At 44.9% G+C, this 12,857-nt stretch overlaps 1 protein-coding gene across 3 annotated transcripts in view; it reads left to right on the top strand.

Annotated features, from left to right (window-relative positions):
• Positions 1–9,607, top strand: part of ABCD2 (ATP binding cassette subfamily D member 2) — a 119,703-nt gene extending 110,096 nt beyond the window's left edge. For all 3 annotated transcript variants that reach the window (XM_081211582.1, XM_081211581.1, XM_081211580.1), the window contains 4 exons: positions 2,958–3,103; positions 4,805–4,889; positions 5,729–5,854; positions 9,381–9,607. In XM_081211582.1, the coding sequence (XP_081067708.1) occupies positions 2,958–3,103; positions 4,805–4,889; positions 5,729–5,854; positions 9,381–9,591 (568 nt within the window). In that variant the 3' untranslated portion in view covers positions 9,592–9,607. The remainder of the gene's footprint in view (positions 1–2,957; positions 3,104–4,804; positions 4,890–5,728; positions 5,855–9,380) is intronic.
• The last annotated feature ends 3,250 nt before the right edge of the window (positions 9,608–12,857 follow it).

The following is a 12,857-nucleotide window of genomic DNA, read 5'->3' as shown; positions in this document are numbered from 1 at the left end:
CCAGTATCCAGTGAATGCAGTTTTCTTTTTAAATGCCCAGAGCAAATGAATTCCTTTAGTAAGCCACAGCAAAAGACCGCAGTTCCGCCTTAAGCTCATTTCACATGCGCATATTGATCCTGAATCCTCCGACAACTGCTGTGCTCATCATATGCTTCATTGTTTAGTTATTTATTTAAAGGAATTTCTAAACCTTTTAGCCCTTTAAAAACCCCTAAGTGGTGTACACTATCTCTAGTATAAAAACGATATCCATCAAAACAAATAATATAACAAAAAACCAATAAAACAACCTCAAAACATATGCAAGTGTATAAAAGCAAGTAAATCAGAGATTCTGGGGATTCTCACACATAAAACAGAGTCCTTTGCTCAAATGGCTTATAATATTATATAGCCTCTGTTCAAATACATTGTAATATTTGCTCTCTTATTTCTGGATTAGCCATCATATCATGTCAAGCAAATATTCACTGGTGCTCTAACTCTGTCCTGATATGTCACAGATGATCTGAAACACAAGCCTTGGAGTTACAGTTAATATCATGTTTACGTAGGTATTGCATCTGATTCCGTGAAAATTTATTTCTAGTATCTACTTCTATAAAAGTAGACTAAGTTTTCATGTGAAAACAAACATTGTGGAACTGTAAACCAAAAATTCCCACAAGGTGTATAGGATGAACCTTCAACCTGTCATAAAACAACAACAAAGCAATTACTCTTTCTGCTCAAAAATATTCTTTCTTTGACAGTCGTAGCCGAGTAAGATTGTCTTCCATAAACACGATTTTAACAATGAGTCCATAAGTGACTGTGGAGGCCAATTCTGGATCCACACATCATTCCACAGTGGGGACATTGGTTTCCAGGCAGGAGTTGATCACGGTGTGGATTTGCCAAGCATGCCTTCCTCTTGGCACGCTTCTCCCTTGCGTCCTGAGTTCGAGTGTCTTCAAAGTCCATGACACCTTTGGTAAAGGCTGTTCTCCAACTGGAGCGCTCTAGACTGCCTGTGTGCTTATCTATAGGAGAATCTAGCTTGTCAAATTGTCCTGGAAATTTTGTTTGTTTTGTCATAGCAAAAATGATACCATCCATAAGCCCAAATGAAATAATTCTTTGTAGGCATCCAGCTATGCTCCATTTGCGGAGAACGAATATTGAATCTTACGTCTAGTTCTCATGTACCCTGGTCGTAAATATTTGTAGATTCTTTGCTTGTAAACCTGGTGAAATGTTGCTGTATTTGCCTGTTTGTGGCACAGACAGTTTTAGAGTCCGGCAGGCTGCCCACTTTTCTGTGTCTGCCATTATCTGAATGTGCCAGAGGACATTCTCAAGGCTGAGCCCCTGTCAGAGTGAAGCTGGAAACCAGAAAGTTGTGCCAGGAGGTCAGAGCTGGGAAGTCAAGTCAGGAGTCAATACTGAGGAACAAGGCTAGGAATGAAAGCTTGAAAGAGTAAATCCAAAATGTGCCAGAGCTGGGAAGGCTTTTGCTGCCCAGGCAAGTTCTAGCCAACCTCATAGGCAACCTCGGCCCTCCAGTCTCTTGGGACTACAACTCCCATGATCCCTAGCTAACAGGACCAGTGGTCAGGGATGATGGGAGCTGTAGTCCCAAAACAGCTGGAGGGCTGAGGTTGCCTATGCCTGTTCTAGCCCAAGGAGGAAGGCTGTGTTTGTGTAGGTATATATTGTATAGGTATATATTTTCTGTTTTACAATATAAAATACTCATTTAAACATCCTTAAAATATCATTGACTTCCCTTCTTTAGGGAAGCTTTTAATGTTTGATGTATTATAGTATTTTAATATTCTTTTGGAAGCCGCCCAGAGTGGCTGGGGAAACCCAGCCAGATGGGCGGGGTATAAATAAATTATTATTATTATTATTATTATTATTATTATTATTATTATTATTCCATTTCCATGGTTCATTTTGCTTATCATAAATCCCTGCATATTTTACAAAAACTAAACCATTCAGTGTTCCATTATTACATCCATCAAAACTTATTTACACTGTTGAATTAATCTTAATGCTGCCAGCGTTTTCAGCTGTACACAATTTTCGCCGATATATTCAATAAACATTTTCCAGTCTCCTCTAAACGTATGTTCTTCTTGTTCTCTTATTCTACATGTTAACTCTGTAAGCTGTGCATATTCTGTCAGCTCTAGTTGCCATTCTTCTTTGGTGGGAATCTCACTCGTATTCCATTTTTGGGCTAACAAACCACGGGCCGCAGTAGAAGCATACATAAATAACCGTTTTTGACACCTGGGAGGAGGAAGGCTTTTGTAGTTCTTCCCGTTTAGGAGGATTTGGTGGCCTGCCTGGGTGGGTAGGACCAGTCGAGCACCTGAGAACTAGTACATCCCTTAAAAAAATATGCTGCAGACTGCAATCCTAGTAGCTCACCACAGAGAGCAGCAAAGAGCTGAAGATTCCCTGCTTAAGTCCTGGGAGCTCCTGATAAATGTATACAAACAATCCGTTGTCTTGGAAAATGGGGTGTGGGGCATTCTACTCACTGTTAGATGTGGGCAACGTTAATTTCGAAAAATTGCAGCTTTTGAATAACCGAGGCTCAAAAATGAGAGTTCCACGGTGTACCTGGAAGAAATTGAACAGGAAAATGCATTCCTACTTTGATGTATGCTACTGTGTACTCAGGCAAGGTGACTTTTGTGCGAGGGATAATGTGCGGTTCTTCTTTATCAGGCGGGTTGCTCTTGAGCCACAGTGATCCATGTCGCTGCACTGCAGTCTGTTCTGCAAACAAGGCATTGTTCTCTAGAGTGTGTTTACTAAAACAGTCACCCTCAAATAATTACAGTATTTAGAAACACCACATTTAAAGCATTATTCGCTGCTCAAAGAACCCTAAACAGCAGGGTTGAGATGTGACTCCCCGGGAGGCGGCTAATTTTCTCTCTGCTGCTTTACAGACCTTACATGTCCATTGGAACGCTGCGGGATCAAGTGATCTATCCTGACTCTGTGGACGACATGCGCGAGAAGGGCTATCAAGACCAGGATCTGGAGTGCATCCTGCAGATAGTTCATTTGAATCACATAGTGCAAAGAGAAGGAGGTAAACACTTGAGCAAGTTCAGGGCTGCCCCAATAATGTCGAGGTAAAAAGGTAAAGGACCCCTGGACAGTTAAGTCCAGGCAAAGGGGACTGTGGGGTGGCAGCACTCATCTCAATTCAGGCTGAGGGAGCCAGTATTTGTCCACAGACAGCTTTCCAGCAGGACTAAACCGCTTCTGGCGCAACGGGATACCGTGATGGAAACCAAAGCGCACGGAAATGCCGTTTACCTTCCCGCCGCAGTGGTGCCTATTTATCTACTTGCACTGGCGTGCTTTCGAACTGCTAGGTTTAACAGCAGGAGCTGGGACAGAGCAACGGGAGCTCACCCCATTGCAGGGATTTGAACCGCCGACCTTCCAATCGGCAAGCCCAAGAGGCTTGGTGGTTTAGACCACAGCGCCACCTGCGTCCCAGTAATGTCAGACACAACCTGCCCACTTAGAGGGTCTGTTGGGAGAACTCAGGATCTGCCTTCAGTCTGGAAAGGTTTCTGACTTTGCAAGTACCGTATTTTTCGCTCCATAAGATGCACCTGACCATAAGATGCACTTAGTTCTTAGAGGGGGAATGCAAGGAAAAAAGTATTCTTTAAAGGGAGTGCTGATCAGAGCCTGTATGCATCCCAGGCTCTGCTCAGCGCTCCCTTTCACGAGCCGCGTGGAGCGTGTGTGCGGTGCTTGCAGGCTTTTCCCCGAGGAGGGAGAAGGGCCCAAGGGCACACACACTCCGCGCGGCTCTTTAAAGGGAACTCGGCTCTTTGGGGCTTTTCCGGGAGGTGGTGGAAGGGACTCAGGGGCTAAGCCAGAAGCTAGAATGGCAAGAGGGAGCCCCACACAGCGATCCCTCTTGCTGTTCTGGCTTCTGGGATAGCTGTGCAGCCTGCATTCGCCCCATAAGACGCACACACATTTCCCCTTACTTTTTAGGAGGGGAATAGTACGTCTTCCAGAGCGAAAAATACGGTAATTAATAGCAATATAATTGTTGCTGGGTTTTCTACAAATCTGATGCCCTGCTCAGCGCCGTTGCCAGATCCCCCAGAGAAGGTGGCAGAGCAGATACTGCAGGACCACAGATAGCTCCAAGGAACTATCTGTAGGAACTTGCTGTACCTTGGTACCTCAGGTTATGAACTTAATTCATTCCGGAGGTCCGTTCTTAACCCGAAGCTGTTCTTAACCTGAGGCGTGCTTTCACCAGTGTGGCCTCCTGCTGCCACCGCCGCACAATTTCCGTTCTCATCCTGGGGCAAAATTCACAACCTGGAGCAACTACTTCCGGGTTAGCGGAGTTTGTAACCCGAAGCGTTTGTAACCCGAGGTACCACTGTAGTTGAAAGCAGACTGAGCCTTTTAAGCTCAGTCTGCTTTCAACTTTTAAGCCCATGCCCAGTCTACCTCTCTCAGGTTGCAGCCCTTGTGCAGCTCATCTGCACTGTGCATATGTTTATAATCCAAATTTATAAAAAATACCAAAAGTACAGTATAGTAAACGTCCATTTGTTACTTAAAGCTGCTCTCTGAACTCCAGTTACCTGGAAATAATCTTCTTACAATTCAGCAAGACTTTCTTCTGAGTAGACATGGTTAGGATTGTACTCTAAAGCTGACCTTTTAAAGGCAAAAATGGAGAAAAGGAAGAAAAGGAAGTTTAAATCGGAGAGTAAAACGTACCTGTTCTCTTTGGGTGCCTTTGAAGGGTGGGATGCTGTTACAGACTGGAAGGATGTCCTGTCCGGAGGAGAAAAGCAGAGAATGGGGATGGCTCGGATGTTCTACCACAAGTAAGTAAATTTTTTCCAAGTATGGATAGGATGGACATGGGTAGATTGTATTGGTATTGCTCAGGATGTTCAAGGCAGAATAAAGCACACGGTGCCGTAGAGGGCCCAGTTCAATGCTGGTATTGACCTATAAAACCTCAAGACCTTAAGAGCCGTCTGTCTCCATACAAACTAACCTGGACCTTGCATTCGTCACTTGAGGCCCTTTTCTATGCCCCCCTTCCCTGAGAGGTTTGGAGGGTGGCAACATGAGACTTTAGCTGTTCCCGAGTTGCTCTTTGCACATTTATAGTCTGTACAAACAAGAACCTTATTGTGCTGAAAAACAAAAACACACACACAAAAAACAACCATTTTCTTAAGGTCCAGCAACTTGTCTTGCCAAGCTGACAGAAGCTGCATTTAAGTATTGTTTACTTGTGGCAGGTGGTCCAGGTTGCTTTGAAATTAAGGGACAGTCCAAGCACAGGCATAGGCAAACTCGGCCCTCCAGATGTTTTGGGACTACAACTCCCATCATCCCTGACCACTGGTCCTGTTAGCTAGGGATGATGGGAGTTGTAGTCCCAAAACATCTGGAGGGCCGAGTTTGCCTGTGCCTGGTCAAGTACATGGTGGGGGAAACAGCATGGACTCCCATTTCCAGAGAAAAACTTAGAAGAGACATTGTTTGGGGTGAAGAGATCTCTGAATCCAAAATTTCAGCGCATGTGGGGGGAATCCAGTGCACACTTGCAAGTGTGATTCGCATGAGAATGTGCATCTTTGTTCGCCTAAATCATGCCTCCTAGCTGTTTCAAAAAGTGAATGAATAACTATTTGTTTTCCTGCTTTACAAGGCCCAAATATGCGTTGCTGGATGAGTGTACAAGTGCTGTCAGCATTGATGTCGAAGGAAAGATATTTCAGGCTGCTAAGGGGGCTGGCATATCCCTGCTTTCAATAACACACAGACCATCTCTTTGGTGAGTCTTTATGTAGGACCTTTTTTAAAAAAACCTTGTTGCCAGATAATGTATGTAGGTTTCATCAGGTACTGTATTCACCTCACGATTATGTGGCATTCCCAATCACAGGAAGACTCTTGAAGCAAACAGCACCTATTGTTGGCATCTGTCTGTCTCAAGAGACTATGAAGTGCACCTCCAGATGTGAAGTCAAACCACTGTGTTAGCAGCACTGAAGTGACCTCCTAGAGGCGCAAGTCTGGGCAGCGTGTCTGGAGGTCCTGGGCTGCCCAGCCAACAAGACCCTCATCTTGGCCTCGCTGATGTGGTCCAGAGGAAAGCAGAGCAAGATGTTTGGCACCAGGTGGGCTACAGGAGTTGCCAGAAGGAGGCGTACAAGGTGCCATCCAGCTGTCTTAGAGACTCCACTCCAGATTCGTGTAGGGTTTGCTCCTTAGCCTTAGCCGAAGATATCCTGCAAGGCAGTGGAGGGTTAGGGCTTCCTGTTTGCGTGGCGAGTTCCCGCCTCCCCCCAGTAGGAATAAAGACACAGGACACAATTATTTAAGGTTAATGGGCTAAAATTGGCCACAACTTTATTGGTTACAGGTAAGAGTGGTATTGGCTTGGGCATTGGTCCTATCAGACTATCCGGCTTCAGCCTGTTTGCTTGAAGACCGGGAAGGGTTAACACCAGCAGGGGGAGCCCTGCTGATGCACAGCAACTAGGGACTCCCCCGGGGTCACCGATCGGGGGCGCGCTTTAGGCCCTGGCCTCCATAGGCTTCGGACAAGACAACGCCCCCCGGAATCCTTTACCGGACTACCCTTCAATATTTGGGGGAGGTGATGGCACTCCTTCCCCCCAATACATCTACATAACAATACCCCTACCAATGCCTAACCGCCAAAGCCAAGGAGTTGTGACGATTTTCCACGAGGTAGGTGAAAAACCAAATGGCCAGTGCCAATTTGCCAAGTGGAAAAAATTCCTACCAGGCCCCTTAACGGCGACCAACTGAAGTCCATAGCGAGGTCAGAAGGGAAACCACAACAGCTGTGTGGGCCAAAGAGGGAGATCCCGGGGCCGCGCTTGCATTAATTGAGGCAAGCTACACCCCCTGAGCCAGCTGATTGGCTGGCTCAGGGAATGACGCGGCCTGAGGATTCCCCTGATCGTGCAGGGCTGGAAACCAGCCTCCACGTGCGTGTTGGGGGCGTGAGCCCGCAACGCCACCTCCTCCTGATGTCGGAAGTGGCTTTCTGCCGGTGCCAGGAATGGAGGTCTCCCTCGACACCGCAGGGAGAGACAGACGGAGATAAACAAAGAATGATGGGGAAAACTCTTTCTTTGAATTCCTCTCTGGGTGGGAGAGGAATGGGCTCTCACCTGCAGATTGCCCTGCGGTCTGGTACTCACTTCCCTATGGAATGTGAGGGCAAGCAAAAGCACTGGGTTCAATGTGACTATCGTGACACACACCCCCAATCCGGTCCCAGAAGCAGAGGATATCTTGCTGATTGGGTTTTAACTGAAGTAAAGGCATATGCTAGAGGGGATGAGACAACAAACTGCGGAACATCTCAGCTACAAGGATTTAAAGGTTGGAATTGAGATAAGGTTTTATTCGGTGCCACAGACTTTGTTTCTCAAAGTTTTTCTTCTACGTTTCTGATTTGGCAACCCTCCTCGGAATGCAAGGTTAAAATATAATATAGAAAGTGAAGGCTGAAGAAACTGGATTAATAACATGAAATTTAACATCAAACTGGAGCTGCATGTGTGAGAGGAATGGGATGGAGAGAGAGAGAGGAAAGGGTGGGGGAGTTTCACTCTTTGAAAGGACTATGTTGGAATATAGAATGAAACCACCCCCACTCTCTGTTATTTTCAAAGGAATGTGAAGGAGGCTGAGACAATTTTGAACGTAATCTAACTGGAAAGATAACCGACTATAATTTTTCAGTTTATTTTTTTAATTTTTCCCCCCAAATGTTTTTTATTGAGATTTAAGAACACCAACACCAACCAACAAAAACATCAAATCTTATTACATATATTCTGCTTTATGCTCCAAAGAGCCGTTGACTTCCGTCCTTCCCTTCCGCAGGTTTTCTTATTCCAATCTATAATTCACAGTTTCATTGGTTAAAAATTACACCGTGACATAACGGAGGAGAGGAGTTTGCCAGCTCCAAGGTCAGAGGTTTTCTGGCGGTTTGGAATTGGACTGCTCTTCCTAGGTTGGGGGGGGGGACTGGTGAGGACAGTTTATTTGTTGAAACAGAGGAGTCTCTTACAAGCTTACAATCACGAGACGAAGTGATGTAGAGGCTTTTGGAAAACTGTGAGACAACCACTTACTCCAAGTCATGATGGAAAATATCAACAGTTGGAAGAATGAAGGACACAACACCATATATGGTTGGGACAACATCATGGGGGCAGGAATTACAACACGCAGGAAAGAACAATGATTACAGACTTGAGTACCTAACTCGGAACTTTATAAATTACTTAATATATTAACACAAACTGAAACCATAAGATTGTAGCTGTTGTATAAGGGATTGCTATCTTGAAGGGAATGCAATTGAAATTATTAAGCTTTTGGAACGCAGAAAATAAAACAAAACAAAGAGGAACCCATCAAAACTAGCAGGTGAGGAAGTCACTTTAACTAAACTGTATAATTCAGTATATAAATAATTGGTTTTAATAACTGTATTAATTGGATAAAATTGGCATTGTTATAATGAGGCTGTTATTGGAACAATATTGGAAAATCTATATCTATCTAAAGGAAGGTAAAGGTAAAGGGACCCCTGACCATTAGGTCCAGTCACAGATGACTCTGGGGTTGCGGTGCTCATCTCGCTTTATTGGCTAAGGGAGCCAGCGTACAGCTTCCGGGTCATGTGGCCAGCATGACTAAGCCACTTCTAGCGAACCAGAGCTGCGCACGGAAACGCCGTTTACCTTCCCGCTGGAGTGGTACCTATTTATCTATTTTCACTTTGACGTGCTTTCAAACTGCTAGGTTGGCAGGAGCTGGGACAGAGCAATGGGAGCTCACTCTGTCGTGGGGATTTGAACCGCTGACCTTCCGATCGGCAAGCCCAAGAAGCTCTGTGGTTTAACTCACAGCACCACCCGCGTCCCATATCTATCTAGCTATATATATTTATATTTATCGAAAAAGGCAGTGAATGGTTAGGATCAGAGTTTTCCTTCTCCTAGATGGGCTCCCTTCCCAGGTTGACAACCCCATCTGCCCCTCACTTCCCTCTACAACACGTGCAGAAACCGTCTTCTTAACCGTTGATGCCAATGGGGGTTGCTCTCTGCAGACATAGCACTAGTTTCTGGACACTGTAATTCTTGCAGCTTCCAAGCTTTCGCAAATGCTCTTCTGAATGAACCCTAGGGAACTTGTTGCATTTCTGGTGTCTTCCTGAGAGTCTGCCTGCTCATCATGGTGCTCCTGTGAATGTTTGAGGTTTTGTTACTGGATTTCTGAGTGTTTCTTTTCTTCTCCTGCAGGAAGTACCATACACACTTGCTACAGTTTGATGGGGAAGGACACTGGCGCTTTGAGCAGTTGGACAATGCTATCCGCTTAACCCTCAGTGAGGAGAAACAAAGACTAGAATCCCAGCTTGCAGGAATGCCAAAAATGCAGCAGAGACTGAACGAACTTTGCAAAATCTTAGGGGAAGATTCCGTGCTTAAAACAATGGACAAAGAAGAATAAATGTTTTTAGTTCATTTCCCCACCCCAATTTTTTAAAAAGTTAACGATGCACTTTGATTTCTGAGACACAGTGGTTTGCATGCACCTGATTAGTGTAGACTGTAAGGAATTGGCCACAAACTCAATGCTTCAGATAACTGTCAGCTTTCTAATGTGAAGGAAGAAAGTGGTTCAAACTAAGGCTGTCCTGAATTTTAGTGAGTTCTGGTTTTCAGTGTGGGGGAGAAACTATTCTGAGAAGGCGTATGAAAAGGCTCTTGCAAAATCTTCTACCTTCCTAATATGCTCCTGGTTTGATGCAATTTTTAGGGCTTTGTTTTAGGACTGGTTTCAGGCACAGCACCACAGAGCAAATCAGATTTGAAGATGTGACAACATGCTCTGAGTTTTGGGGGCAAAAGAGGCAACTGGATTTAACTCCCAGTTCAGAGAAGGGTTGTGACACAGTGGGGGAGCACATGGGTTGCATGTCAACCTCCTATGTTCAGTCCCCAGCATCTCCTGGTAGAGACCTAGCCCTGAAGACCCACATCCAGTCAGTGCAGGCAATATTGAGCTACATGGACCAATGCTCTGACTCGATGTGGGGCAGCTTCTTGTATTCCCCAGATTTCTTGCTGTATGGCAAGTTGTTTGCTGCCAGCTAGTTCATGTTGTGCATTCTGACGCTTGACAGTTTGGGACAGTATGAGAATGTAGGCATGCTGAATATGTACACCCAGATGCAGATCTAATGGATGAAAGTCTACATTTGGATGTGCATTAGTTGCGCATATAACTGCCATATAACACCCAGATGCCATCCATCCATTTTGCAATGGGTGCGCATGTGTATCAAAATGGTTGCCCACATTATCTCCTAACTATGTATTCGGCTATCTTTATATTTATAAAGGGCTGAGTGGGCTTTGGGCAAAGTGCTGTTGTGCGAGCACTCCTTTGCCATGGTGCCCCCCTAACATTTCGGGGGGGGGGGGACGTACAAGGGTGGCTGGAGGCAGCAAAGAGCCCAAAAGCCCCAGAAAACCTCTGTTTCCAGGACATGGTTGGAAACAGGGATGGCATCCACCACCTGAATTGTTCTTGGATTATTATTTTAGAGCCCAGAACATGGTCAACCATGGTATGGGGCCTAGTAGATTCTCTAAGGAGCCCCCAAGTGAATCTGAGCCTACAGATCTGGATCAGGGGAAGATCCAGGATTTTTTCCCCATCCAGAACTCACCTGAGCTCATTTCTGGCGCCATTACCATTATATAAGAGAACAAGGGAGGTGTTCGTGGTGAGTTCTGGCACCTCTTTTTCTAGAAAAAGAGCATTCGGAAGACCCTAGTACCCACCACCATGGGAGCACTGACATTTCTTTGCAAAAAGGTGCAGAAAATTCACTGGAAAAGTAAGGCTTGTGTCACGGTGGTGTGTGGTGTGATAGAACTGTTTGCAAAACACGTTCCTCCTTTTCAGCTCGGCACTAGTTTGAACCCCAGAAAATTATCAAGAAACGCACTGTATATATCAATCGTTACACCTTCCAAGCTCACGGTGCTCCTGGGAAGCTCCTTGTGTAGTTGAATTACCCTGACAGATTCTTGCTTCAAAGCCAGGAGGTAGAATATGATCTGCCACCATCCTGCCATGCGCATATGATATGCCTGGTGTGTTGTGCAGGCATGGAGCAACAGAAGGGCAGGGCTTGGTGAGTATTCAGGTGCATGGTGGACAGGGGGAGGCGGAATATAACATATATGGAGGGGGGATCATTTTTTATTTTAAAAAAAACCTGTGAAAATGATATTTGCAGATAATAACACATGCATGTCAGCAGCTGTGCTTTCCTAGGAAGCAACAAAATGACAGGCAGCTGAGAAAATAAGGGGACAGCCCTGGCCTTTTCATTCTGTGCACGACATGGCAAGTACGTCACGAAGAAGAAATTTGGAGGCTTTTTTCTACTCTTACTCTGGGAGGCATGCATCTGTGCTCTGTAACGCAATGGGCACTTGTATCTACGTCTCACTTAAAGTAATTCAAGGTGATATACTACGAGTTTATTCCATTTATTTTCACAAAACTGTACGCTGCTTCCCTTGTTGCTCCTATTATGGTTCTCACTGTAGTAGCAATAGAGGAGACCGTTCTGAACTGTTTCAAGGTGGCAGGTGATTCCTGCAATGGGCTGTTTGGGATGTACCAGCCACAGGCACAGAAAGTTGGCCTATACACCAATGCAAGGTTCACTGGGTGCTCTTTTAGCAAGGTCATGGTGATTTATGATTCCCTTTTGCATTTTGGAAAGAATGGTCTATCCTTGAAAGTAACCTGCCATTTTGGAGAGAATGGTCTATCCTTGGAAAATGCCAAGTTACTTCCAATTGGGTTATGTGGCTTCCTAGGGTCTATTCCTTGATCCCGTTTCCAAATTCCAGGCACCTGATTTGAATGCCCATTTCTTGTTGACTCTTCCACCGACAAGGTAAAGGAATTTGCCTTCTATCAGGTTAGACTGTGTGTCCATTCAGCCCCATATTGTCTACACTGACTCGCAGCAGCTGTTTACTAGAGTCTCAGGCAAACGTATTTCACATTACCTGCTACCTCATGCTTTCGGTTGGAGGTGCCAGGGATTGAATTTGGGACCTTTTGCATGCCAGGCATGTGTCCTGCCATTGCTCCCTCCTGCATGTTAAAATTATTACTGTGCGTCTTAGTGCAAAAGTGAATGATCTGATTCTAACCCTGCTGTACTGGAGTAGACAGAGTACTTAACAATTTCCAAATCCCAGCAATTGAAAAGTAATTGCTTGTTCTTTGATAACGGAATTTCTCAATAAACTAACATGGGAGAAAAGATAAGAAAAGGCACTTCCAGACTGTCACTATTTTTGAGTAGGATTCAAAAACATGCCAGCCAATTCAAGTAGCGCAGTTAAAGTTGATTTGGCTCTCTTCCACGACAAACTTGCTTCCTCCTCAAAACAGACTCTTGGCGATGAGAAAATGCACTCTGGAAAATGTGGAGTAACAATTGCTTGTCATGTTATCATCTAACCTCCCCGCAAACGAATCAGGGGTAATGCTGAATAAACAGGCTGTCTGGGAGAAACCTAAGATCATAATGCTAATTTTGATATGTAGTCGCAGACCAGCAAGTGTTTCATAATAAGAATTCAGCAACCAGCTTGTAGTTAATGGCATTATTGGGGCCTGTTCAGAAGTCACAACTTATGGATAGCATAAATTGGCTCAGTGTTATATTTCATTGTATT

This window comes from Podarcis bocagei (genome assembly GCF_964188305.1).
Source record: "Podarcis bocagei genome assembly, chromosome: 10".
In the NCBI taxonomy this organism is placed as follows: domain Eukaryota; kingdom Metazoa; phylum Chordata; class Lepidosauria; order Squamata; family Lacertidae; genus Podarcis; species Podarcis bocagei.
This window is presented reverse-complemented; position numbering and strand designations above follow the sequence as displayed.